General features: G+C 40.4%; 3 protein-coding genes across 4 annotated transcripts in view; 1 reads left to right on the top strand and 2 right to left on the bottom strand.

Annotated features, from left to right (window-relative positions):
• The window catches only part of LOC144631387 (sodium/calcium exchanger Calx-like), a 20,142-nt gene extending 10,364 nt beyond the window's left edge, over positions 1 to 9,778 (bottom strand). Inside the window, exons 1-4 of the mRNA XM_078489810.1 lie at positions 7,507 to 9,778; positions 3,218 to 3,285; positions 1,710 to 1,877; positions 935 to 1,004 (exon numbers count right to left, since the gene is read on the bottom strand). Coding sequence (XP_078345936.1) covers positions 935 to 1,004; positions 1,710 to 1,877; positions 3,218 to 3,285; positions 7,507 to 8,179 — 979 coding nt within the window. The 5' untranslated portion in view covers positions 8,180 to 9,778. The remainder of the gene's footprint in view (positions 1 to 934; positions 1,005 to 1,709; positions 1,878 to 3,217; positions 3,286 to 7,506) is intronic.
• Positions 2,354 to 25,397, top strand: LOC144631388 (uncharacterized). 2 transcript variants are annotated; one of them, XM_078489812.1, is made up of 8 exons: positions 2,354 to 2,461; positions 16,783 to 17,019; positions 17,718 to 18,050; positions 19,762 to 19,929; positions 20,894 to 21,114; positions 22,017 to 22,359; positions 23,063 to 23,446; positions 24,049 to 25,397. In XM_078489812.1, exons 2-8 carry the CDS (start codon positions 16,953 to 16,955, stop codon positions 24,357 to 24,359), a joined length of 1,827 nt encoding a protein of 608 aa, XP_078345938.1. In that variant the 5' UTR covers positions 2,354 to 2,461; positions 16,783 to 16,952; the 3' UTR covers positions 24,360 to 25,397. The 2 variants fall into 2 exon arrangements, with proteins under 2 accessions (XP_078345938.1, XP_078345937.1); XM_078489811.1 differs by lacking the exon at positions 2,354 to 2,461 and adding an exon at positions 15,539 to 15,678.
• Positions 10,995 to 15,455, bottom strand: LOC144631389 (decapping and exoribonuclease protein-like). Its single transcript, XM_078489813.1, has 3 exons — positions 15,080 to 15,455; positions 13,269 to 13,659; positions 10,995 to 12,657 (listed from the first exon to the last, which is right to left on the bottom strand). The coding sequence occupies exons 1-3, from the start codon at positions 15,412 to 15,414 to the stop codon at positions 11,509 to 11,511; spliced, it is 1,875 nt and encodes a 624-aa protein (XP_078345939.1). The 5' UTR covers positions 15,415 to 15,455; the 3' UTR covers positions 10,995 to 11,508.

Raw genomic sequence — 25,397 nt, 5'->3', positions numbered from 1 at the left:
CACCGATAGTAGCCAGTCTGGTCTTAACGTGAAAACTTTTCCATGCACGCACACTTTCATCTGCGAAAAAACCGGCTCAGTGTATGGCATCTCTTGCCGTCGTTGTTCTGCGATCTACATCGCCGAAACTGGCCGCACGCTACAGCAACGTTTCGTTGAGCGCCTCTGCAGCATCGAGAAAAACCTGCCAAGCTTTCCTGTCGCAAAGCATTTCAATTAAAATGGCCACACTATTCAAGATGTACAAGTCCGTAGCATCATGTTCTGCGATGGGAACAAACAACGAAAATGTCAGGAAAAGCGACTTATCTTCAATCTGTGAACAAGTCAGCCGCGCTGACTGAATGTTAGTCGTCGCGCGCTCATCGCGCGCGCAGCTTGCGTTGGAACTTTAACTCTTTTTTCGTGGCCTTAGCAAATTTCTCAACAAAACAGCAACTTGACTTCCACTGATAAAGGGCTAAGCTCGAAACGCCTGGAAAGATATATTGTTAAATTGGCACTTTATACTCGAACTCGAGAACTTTATTTTACAAAGTGATAGGTATGTGTCGTTAAAGACAAGTGCGTTTATATATTTAACAATGAGTGAAAATTGCCGAACCATTCTCTGCAATGAAATGCCAAAATTTAGGTGCTGCCGGATAGCACATTTGAGGGCCTTTATCTGGAGCATAACCCCCCCCCCCCCCCTCCCCGCCCACTCTCCCTCTAGAAGTGGCCAGGCCTACAACTCTTCAGAAAGCTGGCTACGCCCCTGGAAACCAAACCAAAACCAATCGTAAATTTCGCGCGCGACGGTACAGCACACGTTTTTGGTCCATGTGCATTTTTTGCCGATTTGCGTTTGCAGTACATGACCAGGAAAATAAATGCCTTTGTTGAGTCTTTGTTGTTTAAATCAACTAAGATTGCACCAGTTTATTGTACTAACCTAAAGCATGGCTCATGATAACAGAAGCGCCAGAAGACGAAAAACCAACTTCAGATAACTCTTCGTAGATCTATAAAAATAAAAGTGAATTAGTGAATGTAAAAAAAAAAACGCTTAAAAACAATTATTATTCAACAAATTCGCACGCGATGCCAATGGTCAGTCGAACACTACAGATATCCTGCGATATACGCAGTATAGGTTGGCAAGTTTCGTCCGAAGTCTTGCAAAGCGCTGCAAAATCAGAGGTTATCGTTGACAGCTTGTTAAATAAAATTTACCGGCAGAATTTATCAGTCTAACTCCTTTACTGACCAGTTACTTAGCAAACAAACTTATAGGGACTATGTCACGGATTTTACCAGATTTTTGAGCAGCCAAAATTTTAGATTTGTGTCACACGAAACGTAAAAATAATAGTTTATTATTATAAATATTGCTACATTAGAGCACTTAAACTGTTAACGAGCATCTTTAGCTGCGGATGGCTCGGATGGAAACGAATTGCAATTTAAAAAAGTAAGGCTTACTAGCTTTTTAAAGTTGTTTCCGCGCGTCTTCAAAAATCGAAATTTAAAGCCGTAGCTTGGTGGTCCTTAATTGATTTCTATCCGCAAATTAAGGTTATATCTTCCTTTAGTTGTTTCATGATAATGTTTTATATGGGTTAACTTAAGTTGCCTACCACTAAATTCAGAACAGTTTAGACCAAAACTGTAAAATCCCCGTGATATAGCTTCTTTATGTGAATCATGTCATAACAAGCGTTACTTACCACTCTAAGTTTGGAGTCCATCTTTGGTCTAAGCTTGTGACCGCCCCCAATATCTCTTATAGCGCCGACTCTGTAGTACCCATAGTTCTTTGGCTGTTTGGATTTTATGTGGGCTGCAACAAGCATGGCGGCATCGTCTTCTGATAGATTTGGATTTCTGCTAACTTCCTGAAATGCGAAAACAACAAACCGGTTTATTATTGTTGAAAATCTATGATCTATCCTTTAGTCTGCGAGCAAACTTTTAATCTCTTAGTTCTTCAAGCTTGAGAAGCGCCAAAAAAGCAAGAGAAAAACATAGCCGCGGAAAGAAGAGGAACTGCCAGAACAGCTCACTGTCTATACATCGGTCGATGTCAAAGTTGACATCGAGGCAAGCTGAAAAGGGTTTTTTCGAGAGTCGTGAATTGAAGTATTTGTTTTGTTGCTAAACGTGATCTTCCAAAAAGCCGAGAGCAGTGATACTGACGGGAATTATTTGTGTAACGGAAAACAAGTTTTTATTTTGCCGTGAAGTGTAGAATTGAAAGATCACGAACTGCAAATAACGTCATTTTCCGTAAATCGCGATTTTCCTGGTGATTTCCCAGAATTTTTTCACGCTTGTTACTGCAGTTTGGTTGCCAGCGGTTTTGCGTATCAGCACAGATCAGCAGACTTCGAGGGTTCCCAGACGCACTTCCACAGTCGATCCACAGGATCAAGCTCATTTTGATGGAAAAGTTGATCAGAAAACATGGAGTCAAGTAAATGTAAGTGGCATATAATATAATTTGAGTTAAGTATTTGTAATTATCGATCAGATCGAATTTCCCCAGTTTTCTGAGAACGCGTACGATGACTGGAGGACGATCTGATATCAGTCTAAAATATCTGTAGTACTCTTTAATTCGTCCCTGCAGACAAGTGCGATTTTTGGCTCGCTTTGGTCTCCCGAATTTTAAAACAGCTTGTTAAATGGATAAGAACAATAAGCAAGCTAGGGGGTATCAGAACTGTACGAGAAAAAACTGCTATATTAGCTTATGAGTACTGTAGATACAGCTATTTCAATTAACGTTGTCCGGATCAAAGCTTAAAGACAAGACTGAAAGGCAGTATGGGTAGAAGAAGAGGGCAACTGCACGTGCTGAATACTAAAATATATAATGACATGACAAACGCGAATTTGCACGTTTTCTATTTCTTCAGACATGTGAAACAAGGTGGTTTTAGCCACACTGAATTTAAGGAGAATTTTCAAAACTCAGAACCAAGCGACAGTGAAGGTAAAGCTACAGAAAGTCCTCCTGAGAGGAAAAAACAAACTCGTGAATTCTCCACGTGCGATGATGCTTAATGAAGCTTATATGCAAATTTGTAGTGAATACCCAGAACGCCATACGGTCTTGCCTTTTAGCTTTCAGCTTTGACCCGACAACGTTTATTGAAATAGCTGTATACCATATATTAAATGACTTAAACTTAGGGTGAGGCTTGATAATTATTTTAAATCAGATGCAGCTTACCTTTATAAAACTCTCGACTTCTGGATCATGTGTACATTTGGGTGCTGACAGAGCTTTGGAACCCTCCGCTGTTCATAACAAAAAAAGAAAAAATATAGTTATTAATTTTCTTTACTCTGAAACTATAATTGATTCAACCCCCACTCTCCCCAAATACTTCCCCCCCCCCAAAAAAAAAAAAAAAAAAAAAATCTGTATCAAATTTATCTTGCGGCAAAAGATCAATCAAAATCAAAACACTCTGACTATCTTGGTTTTAATATTAAACAATGAAATATCTCGATCAAATACCAACTGTAGAAATACCACTGCAAGCCCCAAGATTCGATACCACCAATATTATCAATGATACACCACAAAATATTTGTACTGTTTCCTTTGAGTACACCATTGGATAAAACTTGGTGAAAATTAAAATCTAGAAGGCAACACCATGCCCAGTACCTCATCAGGTACCTTAAGTACAAAAATAAATAAATGTAGTAGTCACTTCCAGTTCACAAATTTTTTATTAATATTGAATGCAGGCTAGGTGATGGTTATTCAGCCATTTGCTGTCATACAAGTCTGAATTAATTGTTTAGCCAGTGAACAGGCTCCCGGGTGGGGTTACGTAAGTGAAGATTAAACTGCCATGTTCATTCTCACAGACACAAAAAAATTAATCATGTACTTTTCGTTATGGATCTGCATGCTTTGCTAGGCCTATTTCCAACTACAGTGTAATCTCATCTTTATTTTATTAATTTTAGCTTCAAGCCTTTTTGCCTCTATCCCTTCTTTAACATTTTTTTCATAATGCCATTAGTTTGTGGAACTGTCTAGTTGCAATGTTGACAATACATGTATTTAAAAGGCAAAAATTCTCATTATAAACAAAAATACTAACAGAAGAATTCGTAAATGAAAATTAAGAAATTCATGTTGCAAAATTTTACAGATTCCCTCTGCGAGAGGCGCCTAGGCCTGCAGGGAATCAGGTAGTTGTTTTCATCAAAACATGCTGCAGGAGACTTGGCAACAATGATTATGATTCCCTGCAGGTGTGTCTCATAGGGAATTGGCCATTAGCCTATATCAGGACTGAACAATCAGTAAACAACACAGGGCACAGAGGAGTCAAGTTTGTCCGCAATTCAAAATCTCTACTGTGCAAAACGATCTTCAAAGCAAAGCGATCGTGCATGTAAGCGTACGTGATACAAACACCGTCATGCGATACTTGTTTGCAAATCGTCTGGTGATATCGTATTCTGACAATGGTCGCCTGGGGCGAAAAAATCGTCGCCCGAAGAGCGACGATTTTTTTTCGGAAAGCGAAGCTTTCCGACGAGGCACGAAGTGCCAAGAAGAAAAAAAGACAAGGGACGAAACATTATACCACGTGATCGGCTCGATGTGACCCGAAGCATACTGGTGGCGGAAACGGAAGTCGTGCGAGATCCATGCTGTGACAGATGAAATCAACCGTCACTAATCCGAAATTCAAAACAACAGCTGATCCTTCGACCGGCGGTAAGATTCAAAATATGAATAATGCTCTCCAGGAAAAGCGAAATTTACCAGACGAGGATCAATGCAATCCGAAGAAATTGAAAGTGGAGTGCTAAGTTACTTGTGAAACACATTACGGTATTGCAACATCACTCGTCTCGCATGTCTCGTGACGCATTTCCGCCACCAGTATCCTCCGGTCCACATTGTACGAAAACACATTTTTAACTGCCTAAAACTCGTCCCCCGAAATACAGCTTATACGACTTGTTTGAAGATTTTCTTACAGCGTATGGGGAGAGAATACTAGTCTTAAACCACATGTAAAAAATGAGATCGTTTCGTTTGATTTTTAGCGAGAAACGAGGGATCGGAATTTCGCCTCAAATCGCTTTCGTCCCTTGCTCTCTTTCTTACTGCTGGTCTCTCTGGTAACGCCCACAAACATTGCTGTCTGCAGATGTCGCATGAGGGTACGAATACGATATCACCAGACCAGACCATCTGTAAACAAGTCTCGCATGACGGCGCTGCATCACGTACGGCTGACACGATCGCTTTGAAAAGCTTTAGAAGGTCATTTTGCACGGTAGAGATTTTGAACTGCGGACAAACTTGACTCCTCTGTGCCCTGTGTAAACAATTGTATATGTGTGCCTCTCTAAAAATACCTTTTTCTAACTTTGATAAAAAAAATTAATATCATGCACTTGCAAAGAACATGTTATAGACCACACCATTTCCTTCCAAGAAGTTAATTGTTTTCAGTTATCGATAATTAAAAACCACCTTTTCCTACCACACCACTGAAGTAATTCATTTAATCAGAATTAATCAATTTTGAAGTCAGTTATTTCCCTTAACAAGATTGGTAGTTTGACTACTGAATACTGTCAGTTCAATACATCAATGTTATTCCATAATACATGATTCTATAAAATTATTACAGAAAAGTTAAGTTCCCCTAATTTGGCTGAAGTAGTCATATTTATTATTTTTTATGCAAATATATAATTGGAAGATTAAGATTGGATATCAGTCATAGCTTTGCACTCAACTAATTGGACATGATTGTAAAGTTTTGCACAATCTAAGCCTGCGTCAAATTAAAAATTTGGAAATGTATAAAAATAAAAAAAGACTATGAACATGTTTTTTTTTTTATAATATATTGTCCATATTTAAGAAATTGTATTTAACTCACTCCCACTTTTTTAAACTGTCTCGTATATTTATTTAGTAAATATTCATAAAAGTTACATTAAGTAAAATGTATCACTTAGCCTAAATAGTTAGCCTGCGTTGCAGACGAACATATAACCAGGGTTTTTTTTCGTCTGCAACGCAGGCTACTAAATAGTCTGCTGTCTTTTGAAACATCGAGATTCATCATCCAAGACAAATCTTGCAGTTAGGCTCTTCAATAAAAAATTATATTAAAAATATGACACTTTTTTGAAAAAAAAGTTCTTTCCTACAATAGCCCTAAAAACTTCAAATCCATTCACTTACATAAAACATAAAACAAAACTGCAAGTCTTAAATTACAATATAGTAGGATATGATACATATGCAGTTGAAAAGGGAAATAGGATTTACAAACATAACTGAATGCAAGCACCTGCAGAAATAGTTAACATTTAAATTAAGCTCCTGTTCGGAAAATAATTAACATGCAAATAAATTGCGGGCATTTATTGGAGGAGGGATGGATGCAATTAACAATATAAACCTGACATTGTTTAATTGACAGCTTGTCAATGTCTGTTTTTCCCGTTGAAAGCCACTGAAAATTGCAAAACGCTGTCCATGATACATGTATAAAAAGATAAAAAGCCGGGATTATTTTGATTGCCTCAACGAAAATGAATGTCTTGATTTTATTTTGTTTTAGATAATTAATATATACACCACACTTATCCAAAACGAGCTTAAAGTTATTTTTTGCTTCTAATCAGTTAATCTTACACCAAATTTGCATGTTTACCAAAAAATCGCATTTGCAAAACATTAGAAATATTCAACACTTATACATCTGCCAGTTGCTATGTATCTACTGTGGATTGTAATAACTTGCCTAGAGGAATAACTATTACAGCAATAATTGTTAACTTCGAAACAATCGTCACAGCGGATGCAGTGGCCAGGGAGTCGTCTACCAAATTAAAATTACACCGAAATACAGGGGGAAATCTTTTATTAAATTCTAATCCCAGAAGATGATTTTATTTTAGTATTCGATCACAAAAATTAACGGTCTCCAACGTAGCAATATTCGTAATATGTTAATGATCCCCTTTTACCTCAAAGCGCAGCTGAACAATTTTCACTTGACGTAGTCATGTTAGCAACCGGGTAAAAAGGATTTCTGGTAATTTCTGTTTTGTCTTCTAGTTTGCACGTAGAAACGGGCTGATATCCAAAACATAAAATTTTGTTACTAATTTATATCACGAAGTTGAAGAATAAAACAGATTTCGATGGGAATGAAAAATGATGGCAATTTGTTTTATCTTCCACAGCAACGGGTGTATTTCTCACTTCGAATCTTAGCAACAAATTTAGCGGAGGGAGTCAAAACATTAAAACGAGTTAACCTTTTATTTTGTCCTCAAACCGGACGAAAACAAAGTTTTAAATTACCAATCTTAGGTTACTCGCGACATTTTGTGAAATGTTATCACGTAGAAAATGTAAGGTCAACATTGCGATCTATATATAGCACTTTCCTGAAACTAAATTCACGTATACTGACATGGTGCTTGTTAGGTATATTTAACAGTAGCGGTACATACCGAGCTCGAGGACTCCATTATCTTGAGGCCTTACTTTCCCAGGGCAGCAGTATTCTTTATCAGCCATGTATGCGATAACAACCAAAATCGGAAACAGAAGGAAAGTTAAAATTGCCTCCCACAATTCGATCACGTCCTTGGAGCTCACACTCAAGGCGATGTAGAGCCAAATATAGGCTAACATTGAGAACGATGCAGTCACCGCGAATACCTTGATCGCTTTGATTCTTCGCTGTTCGTGCATTGGAATACTCATAACACAAACCCCAGTGATCACGAGAAGATTGAACGCCGCCGAACCAACGATCGTGCTGGGCCCAAGTGCCCCAGCTTCAAATTTATTTAGTATAACGATCTCAATGATCGCTAGTAAAATCTCCGGTGCTGACGAGCCCAGGGCCATTAATGTCAGGTTAGCGACAGTGTCGTTCCAAACTCGAATTTCTACGACTTCTACTTGTGTTGGGTCGTCTTGTTTTGCCACCTTGACTTCTTTCGTTTTACTTGTAATTGTTTCGATTGCGCACATGAAAAGGTCGGCGACGATAGCAATTCCCATAAAGCACCATAAAAGCGCTATCAAATAGATAAACGTTCTTAATCCTTGATTCCAACCAGATTCGTCCAGAAATGGCAACAAAAGTGTCCCTTCGGAACATTCGTCGACAGCCATTGCGTGAAAATCGAATTTAAAGTAATACACTGAAATGAACTCACGAGTGTATTCGATCGGTTTGTTGTGATCCGAAAAAAGCCCGGCACCGGAACTGAATACTAGCAGTTATGTAGGTCAGATTGTACTGTTAGCAAAATACTGCGTGTCGTTATCACTGTTGAAATCTAGAGTTTATGAAACAAATTTATCCAACGGAAATCTAAATTAAAACTGCGCGTGCAAGGACAGTCGCTTGCAAATTGCAGTCAGCTTTTAAGTAAATGTAGTTTAGTATATAGCAACCAAGATGTCCACTTGTCGATGCACTTCGCCGTTGGCATGATCCTATCGAAAAACGCTTTCGTCTATAAATACAGGCAGTGAGGAGCCCACAATGTTGTTGGCTGACGTCTCAGATTTAACTCCATCGCAACCAAACTTGGACACTGCTGGAGTAAAGCAAGACAATTCACATCAATTTGTATGGAACGGTATTTGACAGTTGCTAGGCGACGAGTGCCTGTAGGTGTGCGTACTTTGACACCTCTTTATATAATAACGCGTTTTGAATTGATATCAGTTAATTTATGCGTCAAAAAGTTCAATTTGGAACAAGGAGTTGGATATTGAAAAATAATTATAAAAGTGATTGGAAAGTTTACCATTTTGGTAAACCTTTTTTTATTTCATTGTCAGCCCTGTAATAAATCCGATATCGGACCGGCTTGTTTTTTATGATATGTCAAGTGTACTTAAAACTCTTGACGGAAAGTCCGACTGAAGATGAGTGATATTTTGGCTGATAATTTTTTTCTTGAGGTGATGTATTTTCTAGAAAAAGTAAACCAAGGCCGTATGAATGAACAACTAATAAGACATAACCGGGAAAAACAAAGGCACAACAAGACAATTGATAAACAGGTTTTCAATGAGATTTTTCCGCCTACAGTCAGTTGGCTGTGACATACATGAGTTGTATCCTGATAAATAACTTGAACCTCCAGGGAAAATCGAAAAAGGGTCGAGTTACCGAGGGTAAAATTCGTAGGAAAATGACCTGGAGGGCAATGGAAAAAGGCTCGAGTTAGCGGAAGGTTCGAGTTATTGTAGGGCGAGTTTAATCGATAATATCGGGACTCAACTGTACAGCGTTCCAAAATACGTAATCAGCATGGGCTACAGGCAGTATGCTTACGTAATTAGCTCTGTTGTGTGGCTAACCGCAATTCATACCTAGAGGCAATATATTCGTTTTTATCTTTTGTTTAAACTCTTGTCTTATTTATGTTTGACTGCATGGTAGGCTCCCCGAAGCCCCCGCGTACATGAACATCGATTGGGTACCCCTGCAAGCAGGCTAACTGTACAGAAAAATTTATAATTTTACAATAACGGTGAAAATTACTGTTGTGTGAGAATTACGACTCCGGTGACAATTACTAATTGTGAAATTATGACTCCGTTTGGTGCTGTCGATTGTGTGATCGAGCGCGGACGTGATAGATGTTAACTGTTGGAGGTCTGGAATATTGATGCGCGGGCGCGAATATGAAAAACAAAAACTTCTATAATACAGTATTTCCTTTATTTTTGTTTCATTAATTGATATTTTTTCCCTTTCAGCTCTTGTTTCGGATTTTTTCACCGCCGTTGGACTCTCTTTTTGCCGTATTTTTAACTGGCGTGATGTTGTAATGTGTGATTTGCTTTAACGTTAGGCAATTTTGATACGTTATATAAAAGCCATTAAACTTTTCTTCTTGTATTTCAGCGACGTGTTCACAAGGCTGATAGGGTTACCCTGACACCAAGGCCAGCCCTGCCCTGCGCGCTTCGACGCGAGTTTACTCGGGACGACTTTATTTTGACTCAAATGTCAAAATATTAATTAAGTGCCGACAAAATCGAAGACATCATGTCGGAAAAAAGGGTCCTATTCATTTTAAGTCTGTTTTCTTTTTGCTTTGGAATAACTTTCGTTCAACGATTTTTGGACGAAATTCTTGATACTTTATTCTTGATACTAGCGCAATGTTTGACGGTGCGGTTGTTACGGTTATGGTTGTGTCTTCTTTTGTTTTGTTTTATTTGTGAGTCGACGCGAGAGACCGATCGAATTTGTTGTCATGTTGGAAAAGATTATGCAATTGTCGCACTTTCAGAAAAATATTAAAATAATATGCAAAACGTGGTCGAAGGTAATTAAAACTGATGAAAAAAAAAATTAAAACAGCAGACCTAAAACACACAATAATAATATACACCCACCATGAAGCTCGTTTCAGTCCCACGCATTTCAATCTCAGCTCTGATTTGCTGCTGTAAAAGTAAGTAAATAGCTTTCTAGAGACAAGTGAAGGTGAAGGCGTGAATAGACAGTTATGATCAGTATACGTAAAAAAAGTCAAGGATCGCGGCGCAGAAAATGTTCTTGTGTTCACGAAGAAATGAAAAAAAAAAAGACAGCTTAATTAGAGAATTACATGTGCTCTGGAACAAACGTTCTACCAAAAAGTGCATCCGGCTTGCTCTGATCGAAACAGGCCGGCCGCCCTGCCTTCCTCGTTTAATTCAGCTTTGAGAGTTGTCGTCGACTTGTATTTTGATAACGGAGGATCCAGGAAAATAGAAAATTCCGCCTCGCGAACTAGAAACTCCTTGCCACTTAAGAATAAGAGCAAGAGGGACGAAACTCTGTTGGATATAGTTTTAAGTTTTTGACATATATACATAAAAATACAAATGGGAGATCGCTAGATTTGAAAACGAATAAAAGGCGACCGAGAAATTTGCCTCAAAAGCGTCCGATTGACCCATAAACGGTCGAGGAACATACGAACTTGGAGTCGTTTTATTCCAAACATACATTCTACGTAATTTGAAAAAGATAAAAATTCAGGCTAAAAAGGGCAATTGCTTACACACTCTGCGAGAATCACTTCATTCAGTTCATCATTAATCTGTAGTTCATACATATGTCTTTCATATATTCACTATGTTTTCTTAAGTTATGGAAAGTGCAAGAGTCGCATGGGCGATTTTTTTGAGCGGAGAGGGACGGCTGTACACAGGCTACATGGGCGGAATGTTATGGTACTAATATTGATACCCGCGGCTATTCGAAATGTGTTTTGTTCTACTTTGGTAATAAAAATAGTAGGAAGTATTCCTAGTTTTGTTGTTCCTCAGCACTTTCTGTTTCGATTGTGCGTATTGAGGCGTCAAGAGGTTAAATTCTTCGCTTCTTTTCAACTTTTTACTGCTATTTTTACTAGCCAAGTCTTAATTGAGTGTAATTGCGCTAGGGAAAGCTGATAACACGTATCATAGTTCCATTTCTCCTTCATTCAGTTCCAGTTTGGGTACTCACGCCTCCTGGAGTCCTGGGCACCAAAGCCGTGTTCTTCATATTCTGCATCGCGTTTTACTCTTTTGACTCTTGATTCCTGTGACATTCGTTCATCACTAGACGAAGGATAACCTTTAGATCTGTCACTGAATCTCTGTGAACGTGACTCGTGAAAGGTTTTCTCCGTCCGCACCCTTGCTTGCTGTTGGGCTTGATCTTCATGACGTCGTCTTTCATATCTCCTTGATTTGTCCATTTTGTCTCTCCTGCTGCGATGAGAGTACGGCGGCGACGGCCGGTTGGTACCACTAGTGCTTGTTTGATCACGATAAAACTGTTCATCGGTGGGTAGAGGTCGCCTTAAATCGTCTTCTCTTCTTGATCTAGAGTACTCTCTCTTGAATTCTCCACTTTGGAATGATTCCCTTCTTGAGTAGCGCTCTTCATTTGCTGTATCGCGACGTCCTTCTAGTGTTGATCGCCCGCGATCACTGACGTCTAGAACACCCGACGATCTTGAGCGGGCATAATTTACGTACATCTCTCTTGCATTCGGCTCCGCGTCGAATGCTGCCGTTCTTGGCCACGATGCTTCAAAGCGTTTACGCATACCTTGCATCTTCATTTCTTGATCATTCCTTTGCGTTTCATCTTCCATTTTTCTCTTCTCTCCTTTTCTTTGCCTTTGCTCACTCACACGCGCGAAATACTCTTCCATCTCATTCACGTACCACTCAGGTAAGAATGCGTTATCAGGGTCACGCAATAGTGCGTTACATGTCACGCCTCTGCCAGGTGCGTTTGGATCCCAGTGAAATGCGTACACTGCTGCGGTGTCTTCCACACACACGATGTTCTTTATCCAAGAGAGCACATCATTCAGGAACATCAGGTATTTTTCTGCATCAAGATTTTCTCGCCCGACACGTTCGGGAATATCGTCAGTTCTCACGTGTTCAATGCTTGTCACGTGACCATCGTAGTCTCTGATACCGTACACAATAAGGGGCGTGCCTGACACGATTGATTGACACCACCACGGGACCAACCGCTTTCGTTTAAAGGCCCACGGTGCACGAACAATTGTTTCAGTAGTTACCTTGAGTTCCACGTAGTTCGAACGTGAAATTTGCTCATCATCCAAACTCTAATATTTAAATGGGGAAAAATAAGAAGAGGTCAGACTCACAAAGCGGTAAAATGCCGGTTATAAGCTTCCCCCTTACAACTCTTTCTGGTTATAAGTAGATCTGTTCGAAAGAAAGTATCCCGATTAGACACCCCTTCCCTATCCTCGAAGCTAGGCCTCGCCCATCCAGGTTTTCCACATTAACCTCCTTACGTTCGCGATAAGTTTGCAAGTAGGGTGCAGATCAGAGTAGAGGCCCTGTTGTTGGGATATGGGGAAATTACCCCCTCCCCCCCCCCCCCCCTTAACGGTACCTCAGCGTCGCTTTCTTAGAATATGTTCCCCATCTTAGCGGCATAGCCTTTATGCCGTGTCTAGTCAGCTCATTCCAAACGAGTTTTCATACTTCAGTGGTGATATGCCCACGCAAAATCTCTTATGAAGTTGTATAATCCCAGGGCTTATAACGGGTTTTACGGTATGGTTTCAAGCCATAATAACCTTATTTTATGCGGGGAGACTGATCGCATTAGAGTCATTGTAGCTACCGACAACACTAATCGAACAAATGCATTTCACTTTCCAAGTTATTTCAAGCTACGTTAACCTGTTGTAACAAAACGCCTTACTTGCATTTCTGCGTCAACTTCTGCTCGTAAAGCAATCCTGTGATTTTCCAGGTGAAATTTCACGACGGAAAAGAATCCTGGGTAAGCCTTGAGAGGACCATGCCGTTCAACCTCGTTTGCTGGTGGCGGCGCGGATGAAGAACCTGGGACTGAGGCTGCTTGTGCATTATTTTTCGTCACTTCTACTTCAAATCTTTTTCCCCAGTAACACACTCTCCGTGCAAAGGTAGACTGTTGATCATTCTGGTTATCTTCAATATGGCTCAGATAGACTGTTCCTCTGTAGCGTGTGGCCAACAGAGTCCATCCGCGCCCTTTTCCGTCTTTACCGCTCAAAACGTTGAGAATGCGGGCAAGGTTTCCTCGTGATGTGACGAAGTCAACATCAAGCCTGGCGGAAAAAGTGATAAACATCAAAGACCATCAAATCTCCTTGGCCTAGACACTTTGCATAATTGTTTGTTTAGACATTGAAGGATCTAGAAAGTCATCAAAGTGTTGTTACGGTCATAATGTAGCAAAACATTCTCCGAAGTAAGATTACAAGAATAACCTACGAAATTCAAAATATAACCTCTTTGTCCCTAAACCGAGCACTGAAGCAGGAAAACGAAGCTTCCAATATCGCGGTTCTTTTCTCTGGAAAAGCTTGCCTTTGAGCGGCAAGACACAGCCCACTCTCGGCTCTTTTAAATCGTAATATAGATAGTTTAATATACAGATAGTTTTTTATAGTTTTTTTTTTTTGAAATAATCTTGTACAAATAGGTAATTTAGTTGGATATTATAATTAGTTAATTAATTAATTTAGACACGGCTCGATGGAAGAGTATGTAGTAATTAGAAAGGTGAGTTAATATTTTGAACTCACTGTTCTGTGCGCTTAGCTGAGAGGACGACTAAACCGGTAAGAGGGTCACTTTGAGACCTTTGAGCTAGGATTGAACACAGGTATTCCTTTAACAAGTACTTCATATTTGACTGGCTGGGTTATAGGGTCAATGTACACTTACTACCCTTCTCCTTCCCGTTCATCGTAAACTGCGATCGATCCTTTACAATCCAATAAGGACCCAATAAGTTATTATACAGTCGAGCCTCGCAGTCGCCATTTTTCGTTGGATGATACTTTTGTTCTGGAAGTCAAGCCCTGGCCAACGATAACGCAAGTTGTCGCAAGTTGAACTTGCGTATAGGCTTGCGTTGGGTGGCCAAACGGACACGCAAGTTTAGTCGCAAGTGCACGCAAGTTTGCAAAAAGCCATTTAAAATGCTACGCGCTGCAGTAAAAATTTTGTTGAGTTGTGTTGGGTGCCCAAACGGTGAAAACGGTGAAAGACATGCGTTGACCTGCGTGCAAATTAGATCTCGACCAAAGTGAACGCAAGTCAACCCAAGGGCACGCAAGTCCTGGCCAAACGGAGACGCAAGTAGACGCAAGTTTTCCCAGGGCTTAATTAAGTTAAGGCACCAAATTATATTTCCCCATACAAACTGCTTTTGTGCGTAATCGAACTTGCGCTTTTACAGTGCAGTTCTGTTATCATTCGTTTTTTTTTTTTTTTTTTCCCCCAACCTTCCCCCCCCCCACTAACTCCCCTTTTGCAAGGATGCGTTTTCATTTGTGCAAGTTTCGTCTTACAGCAGTGCGTGCGTGATTAGTCGTTCCTTATTTTTCGCGAGATCACAGGTGGAGGAAATTGAACTGGGAAATCAATTTTACCTAATGTGATGCAAAATAATTAATTAACAAAACAAATAACAAGGGTAAGTCGTAGGGTTCGGGAGTGACGAAGAATAGAGTGCTATACCTCACTCCATCGGTGCTAGCCTGGAAATCCCCTTCTATCGTCAACAGTTCCTTGTTCAACAAAATCCAATACAACATGGAATCCAGGTGTTGTTGCACATTAGGTAGTTCTCTCCATTGTTCAAATCCCGCATTCAAATCTATATCAAGTCTTTTGCAGTCCTGGGGCAGATTCAAGTTCCCGAGTTTTGATTTGTTGTGCAAGAAATGCCTCTCTTCGTCGATAGAAAAATACCCTAATTCACTATGGGAGTATCGCGCTGGGTTGTTAGCTTTAGGCTGCCAAGCTGAAACACTTAAAGGCTCAAAGCGATCGGGCATTCTGTGGGAAGACATCTTTCAGCTCAATTTCTAGGAATTTGTTGCAAGGTTCTTTTTTTTCCCGAGTTCCGGGAATTTTGACCGAGAAGGAGTGAGCACGAGGAAATAGTACTTTCACCCATGATGCCTTGCGGTGCTTCTCGTCTCAGCGAACTCATCGAAGGGAAGTGTTTACATGATTTAGGTGATGTTTGAACTGACTTGGATTGCTAAACGTTTTTGCTTCTAACGAAACTGTGATGGATCCAGGTAGCAAGGATGTTAAGGAGGCCGTATGTGGTACGTTGTCACTTTACTGAGCCTTTTCTTTCTAAATTTTACTGATCATGACCGAGGGCGCGTGTTGCGAAAGCCTGCAACATTTGATCGGGTCATTTTTACGCTTCCGGTCAGAACTAAGTGTGGATGGTTTTCTGCGGTTATTTCCTCGCCAATCGATGTGGATGGCCATGATATGCGCCTATTACAGGGAGGTTTTGTGCGTAAGTTAACTTAGAGGGAAGCTAAGGGCTGACCGTACTCGAAGAAGGATTCATAGGGGCTGACACATTTTTCGCATACATTCAGACAACTTGCATTTTTGTCTTAATTGTTTAAGCTTGACATTTCTACACTGTGTATATGACAGTAAAAAATATACGTGGTTATTTATTAACTTGTGCATGACACTGGAGACAATTTAATTTAGTGAAAGAATTACTACCAATTTTCCATATTCGGCCAAACCATGGTTTGTATTTTGACAAGATGCAATCAAGCCAAAATACCAATCAAAATGTATGGTGAAGTCAGACAAGCTTGAAGTGCCAATGAAGGGTAGTAAAAACCGTACGGTTAGGTACCGTAAATGATTTAATAAACGCCCAGGGTGTCTATCAAATTTTAGGGGCCTTAGTGGGGGCGTTAAATAGATATGAGGCATTTACCCTTGTATAAGAGAAGCATCGTGATTTTACCTTGTGGGACATTAACCTTAGTTTTTGAGGTGGTTCTTGGAGGGGTGTCTATAAGACAGGGGGATTTACTAGAGGGGGGCGTCTAATACTAACTTTACACCTCAAGGGGGGCATGGATAAGATACGAGGCATATTTGAGAGTGGACATACATTAGATCATTAACAGTATTTAGTGTACCCAAATTGTACCAAAACGCTGTCTATATTAGGTCAATGATTTGTCTAATAATAAAAATGATGATGACAATACATACTTTAATCAACAGTAAAATGCCTTTTCCCAGGTCTGCCACACCTGCTTAGACCCCATCAAGGAAAATAACTAGCAGCCTGATTCAAATTAGTTTCAGTTTCATAAATGTTAGGTAAATTTACTTTTTACAAAGATTATTATTAACCAGGACACGCATGGTCATTTCCTTTGCAGAGGCTGAAAAGTTTTTCTCCTTAACATTGGCCCAAGAAAAACTGTCTCCATCAGCAGAAAAAGAACGCAGCCTTCTAGCAGATAAGTTCAGAAAGTTGAAAACACAACTTGGTTGTGAAAATGACCGCCCTGGTGGCGGAAAAGCACCACCACGCCCACCAAAGGGTGGGATGGCTATTTCTACACCTGCAGCTAATGACGTCCAGGATGGAGAAGAACTCTATGATGATGTGGCAGGTAATGCATACAGACAGAGCTTGTTAAATTTTGAAGGGTGGCCCTATTTGGCTGAATGACGGAATGGCGATAGCTCATTGCCCTAATCAACAAATAAAAGCTAACTGCAAGCAAACCAGAGTATTTGCTAACGGGCCCACAAGCAAGCTGGGGTGAAGGTAACTGCAAGCAAAGCAGGGTGAAGCTTACCACAACCAAACTAGTGACATTCCATCATTCCGCCGAATAGGGTTACACATTTTTAAAGCCATGCACACACAACATGTGCAGGTGTTAAGAGACCGTATGTTTTTGACACGTGCCATGGTGATTTTTGTCCCCAGTAAGATAAAGCTGCTGTATACTGTGAAATAACTTGAATGGTAGATCAAGGCATGGAGTCACGAGGCTGTGATCAAGTTTATTACAGAATCAGCATTCTTGAATTCATGCGACTCAAAACTAGCACTTATGATAATAATTTGGAGAGGAGTATTTTATTTCCTTTTTTCAGGGTGAGACAAGTTACATCACCATGATCAGTGTGTAATTTTTCAGATCAAACCTTGGATAACTCTTACAGTATTTCAACTTAAGCAGGCAAAGGATTGCTTGTACATTTATGAAGCGTGTGTTGACATCTCTTTACTGTAAGGTTGCAAATATAATTCATTTAAACCTCATGAAAAAAGTCATTTCAATTTATTCAATACCGGCAGGTGTTATCCCACAAGATGACTACTGTGAAATGGACCAAGGTGCTGAAGGAAATCAGAGTTCACCGCAGGCGGCAAGTGAAGATACAGCAGGTGAAAATTACGAGGTAATGGACTCGGCAGAGCAGACCAATGGAACATCACAGGGTGGTGAGGCACCTGGGGAGGATTATATGGCAATGGAGGATGATACTCAAGTTCAAGAAGATTATGAAGAGCCACAACAAGAGAACACTGCTGAACAGAATTATGAAATTGCTGATAGTAATATTACACAACCTTCTGCACCACAGAATGAGGAATACGAGACGCCTGGTGCTGATTCAGACTATGAAGGTATCAAGCAATACCATCCATTGTTAAACAATAATTTATTGTGTATTTGGAGAGGACTGACCAGTGGCCTTTGAATTGCTAACATTATTAAGTACATTGGTATCCCAATTTCTCATACCTCCAAGGAAAACGAAAAATGGTTCGAGTAATTGGGTAGTTTTTCTATCAATGGGTATCAACAAATTGCATCCTGACCAAATGCTGGATGGGGTGGGTGGGGATGGGTAACATACTGTGAAACTTCAGTGTCTCATTTAAAGAGGTGCGTGGGATGGGGGGGGGGGGGGTGCTAGTAGTACTCTCAACTATTGACACCAGAGTTTTGGTAATGTCAGTCGCTGACTTAATACATACAGTGGAACCTTGATTTAATGAACCTCTATATAATGAATTGCTTGTTATAACAAACGGTGTTCTTTGCCCCAGTAATAATAAGATATATAGAAAAGATCCCCAATATAACAAACATATTTTACAAGTGCCTTGTGGCCCTTTGTTATATCAAGGTCCCACTGTACCTGCATGAGAATTAACAACATTAGGCAGTTTAAGATACGCTACGGCGAGGTGCTACTACGGCTACCGTAACCGAAAAGGTCTGGGGAGAGTACGTCTCGGCAGTCTGCCAAATTTAGTGTAAAAGCAAGGCGAAATACAAAGAAACATAGGCTAAGGAGTTGAAAATCTCTTTTATTTAGTTTTCCACAGCCGAATGGCTTCGCTCAAAAAATATATAGTTGTTGTTTGCTTTGCTAGGACTAACAGAATAGTTCTGAGCAAGAGATTCTTTCTACAGCAGCAATAAACAGCAACACAACAACAATTAAAATTGATGAAATGTTTAATTTTAAAAATACGAATATCGCAAAGAATACCGAGTTATGAACTGAAATATACCAGTACTCACCAAAGCAAAATGGTAGCGGATACTTAAATACAGCTATTAGTACATCTCCACTAAACCGTGAAGGCAAAAAAATCGCACGTTCAACAGGAGTACTTTTCTTGTCCACACCGACACTTGCACCGAACGAATTCGTCAAATTCAGGATAAGACTTTTTAAGCTTATGAGCGACAAACGCGGCAATTGTTCGACTACAATTCAATTCAAAGGATACAGTATTCGTTGGAACTCTTAAAATGCTGAGAAACTCGTCGAAAAAGGACAGAGAAGCGAATAAAATCCGATGTACTACCACTACGGCAAAACCTCCCGACTGGCGTAGTCAGATTTCACTCTACGGCTGGACGTGACTGACTGACATGCGCAGTATCTTATAGGGGGAGCAGGGATGGCGCAGTAGTGAGAGCGCTCGCCTCCCACCAATGTGGCCCGGGTTCGATTCCGGCCTGGTACCATATGTGGGTTGAGTTTTGTTGTTGGTTCTCGTCCTTGCTCCGAGGGTTTTTCTCCGGGTTCTCCGGTTTTCCTCCCTCCACAAAAACCAACACTTCTAAATTCCAATTCGATCGGGAATCCGAGGGCCACAGGTTTGTCAGTCGAAGACTGTTACGTGCAACCCTCGTAAAACAAAGTTGATTGATTTGATTGATTGATTTGGAGAAAATTACTTCCGGCAGCCGTAGTAGCGCCTCGCCGTAGCGTATCTTAAACTGCCTATTAACATAGAAGGGGTTTGAGTGTACCAAATTTATAAATTAACCAAACCGTGCAGCTGCTTTTCATCAGAAGATTCTTCTTTATTTCAGAGGCAGACCAATCGACTTCTACAGATGCTGCACCAGTGGAAACTGACAGTATGTATGAAGGGGTTGAACCAGGGGAAAGTGCAGTGGATGGTCAAAGGTCAGAGGTCAACTGGGATCATTTGACAAAGAACACTAAACCAGAGAACATTGAAGGCGTCATTATAGCAGGTATTTATTGTCATGTTCAGCAGATTGAGATATTTCTTGACAGTAAGGGAGTGTTCATACATTATGTTGTGGTGGGGGAGGGGCTATGATGATTTTAAAATTTCCCACCCCTCACAGTGATCATCCTCCCCCTAGTGTAATATTCTGATGGACCACCTCCCCCTGTCATCTCTAACCCTACAAACTGACCTCCTCTTTTTTGTTCATTATCAGGGGAGGGCAGGAATTGTGGTTGGGTAAGCTTACATTTGTAAGAGACTACAAACAAGCATGAAAAGTCTCTAAAATAATAATACTACAGGAGAAACCCCAGTAACTCGAACTCAGGTAACTCGAACACCCTGCTAACTCAAACTAACTTCAATTTCCCCTGGATTTGGCCCACTTTTCAGTCATTTTTACTCGGTTAACTCGAGCTGGGATAACTCAAAAACCCCGCTAACTCAAACTAAATTTTGTTTCCCTGATCAATTTATCCTGATAACTCCAATTCTAGTTCTTGCAACTCGCCACGGTTGCCCATTAATTAGAGCAACAAAAAGGTCACGTATTTGACCGTCATTTTCCACCCTTATCATAAGAATGTATGATCATGTTAGAGTTTCTGACAAGATAAGTATAATTTGTACTGTTCTGTGTACTGAAGTGCTGAAAAATCAGTAAACTTTCAATTATTAACTTGGCAAATTAAATATTCAACCAACCTTGATAACTCGAACCCCCACTAGATCGAACTGTTTTTTGTTTCCCTTCAGAGTTCGAGTTACCGGGGTTCTACTGTATTACTGAATTATTTATGTATGATAGTAAAGGGACAACAATCTATACAAAAGGAAACTCGAGGGTTGGGATAGGGGCACATAAAGAAAGAGTTTTTTGTAGCTGAGATTTCAGGGGTGGTGGTGGGGGGAGGGCTAATTTTCAGATAGGGTTAATTGTTATCATTGTTATTATTTTTCCTGAGGTTCTCTGAGGAAACTCCGCAAGGAAGGCAAGATATATGTGGGGAGCAAATGGCAGAAGCGGTACTGTGTGGTGCGTAAACATATTCTCTACTACTTCAGGGAAAAGAAATCAACCAAGCAAGCAGGACATATCTTGTTGCCAGGTTATAAGGCACAAGTTGCTAACAAGAAGGGGCGAGAGTTTACTCTCACACATTCAGAAGGACACAGGACATTTCAGGTACTTATACACTGTTGCCTGGTAAACAGGCAGTTAAGCTGGGCAGTGCAATACACAAGTGTAAAGCTCAAGGGAGAAGCAACCAAATATCAACTTTTTTGTTGAAATCGCGCTCCATACTCTGCCCTTTTGACATGCTTGTTTTGCAGTCTTACGTACACTTCTGTACATGCATCCACGTGTGCTGAATATTGCATGCTGGGTGATTCATTCAAACCTCTTTGCATTACTTCCTCCCTCTCCTAAAAGAGAAAGGTCTGATTCAACTCGAAAATTTTTACTCACAACATCGCTCTACACAAATCCTTACGCACACGTGAAACCATCAAATGTAGTTAAAAAGAAAGGGTGGGTTGGGGTGGGGGGGGGGGGGGGACCATGGTGTAAACCAAACAACGTTTCAAGGGAAATTAAAAGGGCCATTTATCATTTTGCCCAGTCAGCATTCTTTGACGAAGTTATGAGAGAGGGCCTCAAAATCACAGTAAAGTTAAGGTGTGGTTCTCTTTAATTTCACATTTTGGGCCAAAAAATTGCTAATGTACAGCTTGTAAACAATAATCAACAAGGTGCAGCCGAGTTGACTATTGCTTATAGAAAACAAGGCCGAGTAGTCTAGTTTTTTAGTAAAAACTCAAAGGGATTGCAGTCCAAACCCCAGAATTTTATGTACTTTTGAGCCAAAAATCAATAATAGTTGTCCCTTTAAAGAGCAACGCTCACACGACTGTGAACTATCTACAGATTGAAAACAGTGGGAGAACCAATCAGATTTGTGGATTTCCAATAGAATGCGGATGAGTTTCTACTAACAATTGTTAGCAGTTTCGTTGAGATAGCTGCACGGAAAACATACTTTGCAAAATATTGATAGCATATTTTGATTTCGCACCTTTCTTTAGTTTGAGAGTAACTCTAAAGAGGAAACAGAGAAATGGATACGAGCCATACAAAAGGCTTGTGATGCTCCGTTAGCAGAGCGCCACAGTGCTTATTTAGATGAACTCCGCAACAAGCAGCCGTCGGGTGACGAGGACAGCTTGCATTATGCTGATGCAGGGCAAGCTAAGAACGAAGCAGACGAAGAGATGAATGAAGATGTCTATGATGACACTAATGAAGATTTATATGAAGTAGTCGGCAGTACCCCGTCTCCTGCTCCTACCCAGCAGTCGCAGCCGATACAAGAGGTCGATTATGAGATATCTGCGGCAGCGGTCTCTTCAACGCCAGCTCCAGCTCCTGGTTGGTATCTAGATAGTTTATTTTACAAGAATATCCTGAGGAAAAAGGCCTCTCTCCTATTTTCAATCCCCCCCCCCCCCCCTCCCTCCTTGAAGCATCTCAGATTTGACTCGAAAAACTTCATACCGATGAGATTTGTGAAGTGTCTCTGATTGGTTATGACTTACGCGCAAAAGTTATGGCTGTGCGAAAATCACTCAGTCACACTTCATGGATTTCTGTAAAGTCATCAGTATGGAATTTTTCTTCTTGAATCTCTAACGTCTAGGGCAATTTGTGGCGGTCCGTCAGGTTGCTTGCTATGCTTCTTTATGTTTTGAAATTCCTTCCCAAGTAAACCTTGACTTTTTTAAAAAAAAAAAATTGGATTTTTTTTTTTACTTTTGCTTTCTCGGAGGGTTGTTCCAGTTTTTAAAAGCTTAGTACGTTGTTTCAAAGCCGGCAAGTCAAGTTAGTTTTCTTTCAAGTGTATTTGGATCTCAGTATCCGCAGCGCTTCTCCTTTCGTCACACAACGCGCATCCTTTTGTTGTGTGGCGACCTGCACACCATCCTCTCGTCAAGGCACATGTCTCGTTTCATTGCTTGACTACCCAAATCAAGGCTGTCAAAGGAAGCTGCCGTTTGATGCCTTGTTTAACCTATCAGGTCTGGTTTTCCCTTATGTACGTAAAATTTTCTGAACCACTTTTTTATTATTTCAGCTGAACCTGTTCAACCAATACAAGAGGAAGAGTATGAGCTTCCAGAACAAACGATTCCTACATCACCTCCCTCGCCCCCTCCCCCACGACCCACCAAATCACAGCCGCCGCAGTCACCAGTGGATGACACACCTCCTGCCCCGCCACCCCCTCGGCCCTCTAAACCACAGATACCAGTCCCTCCCACACCGGATCAAGAAGAAATGTATGAAATTGCTGATACTCCTGATGATACCGCTGACTTACCCCCACCCCCACCGCCAGCGATAGAAGAGGAAGAGTACGAAATGCCGGAAAGCGCCCCAGCCCCACCCCCCATGAGACCTCCCAAAATACCTCAACCACAGGCACCACTGTCGTCAGAAGCTCCCAAAACGGAAAAACGTAAGTATCATTGTCGGGTTACGTTACTGATCCAGCTTTTTTTTAATTTAAATAAACGGCAGCACATTACCTCAAATGGGATTTTATTTTGGGTCTCTGTATGTGAGAAACCCAACAAAGTGCTGCAATGTCAGTTTCAGATTTCAACCAATCATGGGCTGTTATTCCGAGATGGAATTATCGAGAAATTTTGTCACCTCGCACGTAAACGTTACTACATGTAACAGCTGGGAAGGCCTACCTGCTGTCGTTCAAACGGTGTAGAAGTGATAAAAATTATTATATCAAACACGAAAGACAGTGTTTCATCGGGATATCAAACACCGAGAAGAGAGTTGAAATACGACGCGCAGCGGAGTATTTTTGACTAATTTGAGGTGTTTGGATAGCCGATGAAACACCGGCTCGAGTGTTTGATATATCATCTCAATCGAAATAGAAAACTAAGGAGTAAACGGAGAAATAAAATCGTAAAAATCTATTCCAAGACCGGGTATTCAAACCTCTTTCACGGTTTTAATTTTTTTGTTTTAACTTAATGAATTATTAAGAAGTTTGCGAATTACTTTAATATGTTTTTTTTCTTCCGCTAACTTTTACAGAAGAAAATCTTCCCGAACGACCAGCCCGACCTGGTCCTAAACCACAACCACCAAAAAGGAAAGACGAACCACCGCAAAGTCCCACAGAAGAACAAAAGAACGAAATAAATTACGCTAATATCTATCAAGCGCTGTGGAACTGTGATGCCGGTGCTGAAGACGAGCTTGGATTCCAACGTGGTGATCTAATCTACATTTACGAAAAGCCTCATCCTGATTGGTGGATTGGTTCCTTGTTTAAACCTCAGGGGTATAGTGTGGGACTGGTGCCGAAACAATATGTGATGGAAGCGTATGAACTATCTGCATGATAGTTTTGATTGATAGCTTTTTAGACTACACTGTTGTTATGTACAAGTTACTTTCAAAATGAAATGAATTTTTTATAAGGAAAGTTTGGAAATGTAATAGCCCAAGCCAAACGGTAACGCAAGTGGACGTAAGTAATCGCAAGTTGAACTTGCGTAGAGACCTGCGTTGGCTGGCTAAACGAATTCGCAAGTGCAGGCAAGTTGTTAAAAAAGCCATTTCAATGCTACTGCGCGCGCTGCAATTCAGTACTTGAAGTAAACAGCAAGACTTGTGTTAACTTGCGTTGGGTGGCCAAACGGTGAAAAACTTGCTTTGACTTGAGTGCAAATTCGATCTCGACCAAAGTGAACGCAAGTCATGCTAGTCAACCCAAGTGCACGCAAGTCCTGGCCAAACGAAGACGCAAGTGGACGGAAGTTGAAAACTTGCGTCTACTTGCATTACCGCTTAGCCAGGGCTTTAAAAATTTAGAACGTAATGTCGTAGTTCTTTTATGTAATAGGTTTTCCAAGATCTCAGTTTTCCCACGCTCGTGTTGTGAGGTGATTCAATCGTTCCACCACAATGTGAAACAACTTTGTCCCAGTCTTCTGCGTGTTTAAATCCAAGATGGCGGCCAGCTGTTTTCTCTCGGACTAGTCGCCATCTTGGATTTGAACGCCCAGGTACCCTGGGTAAAAGGTTGTGCAAATAAATATAGAAAGCAACCATAGCAAAAATAGGATAGAATTTTTATATTTTATAGGCAAATTGTTTTTTGTAATTAGGAGATTTAATAGAATTTTATGACAGTTTCATATTCTAGTATAGTATAGTTTTATAAATCTACGTATGAGCGTTATGGCCACCATTCTGAAGCATGATTTTATATAAAAAATAAATATTTTAAAGGACAATATTTTTGACAAAAATAAGCGAATTTGCTTTCAGTGCTTTCTTTTATTATTTTTATTTAACACGTGTACGTATTTTTGAAATATTTTGCACATGCGCTATAGTGCAACTTCAGTCATACTTCAATAAAATGAGTTACGGTT

The sequence above is a fragment of the Oculina patagonica genome, chromosome 12, assembly GCF_052425735.1.
Source record: "Oculina patagonica isolate OP01 chromosome 12, crgOcupat, whole genome shotgun sequence".
NCBI lineage: Eukaryota > Metazoa > Cnidaria > Anthozoa > Scleractinia > Oculinidae > Oculina > Oculina patagonica.
This window is presented reverse-complemented; position numbering and strand designations above follow the sequence as displayed.

Bases quoted from the DNA above. Each gene is read 5' to 3' on its own strand.
- LOC144631389 (XM_078489813.1), bottom strand. From the start codon at position 15,414: ATGTCTTCCCACAGAATGCCCGATCGCTTTGAGCCTTTAAGTGTTTCA. The intron at 13,660-15,079 runs GTATAGCACTCT...TTTTTCCGCCAG, and splicing joins GCTAGCACCGATGGAGTGAG to GCTTGATGTTGACTTCGTCA. The intron at 12,658-13,268 runs GTAAGGCGTTTT...TTTAAATATTAG, and splicing joins AAGTTGACGCAGAAATGCAA to AGTTTGGATGATGAGCAAAT.
- LOC144631388 (XM_078489811.1), top strand. From the start codon at position 15,639: ATGGATCCAGGTAGCAAGGATGTTAAGGAGGCCGTATGTG. The intron at 18,051-19,761 runs GTATCAAGCAAT...TCTTTATTTCAG, and splicing joins TGCTGATTCAGACTATGAAG to AGGCAGACCAATCGACTTCT. The intron at 19,930-20,893 runs GTATTTATTGTC...ATTTTTCCTGAG, and splicing joins TGAAGGCGTCATTATAGCAG to GTTCTCTGAGGAAACTCCGC.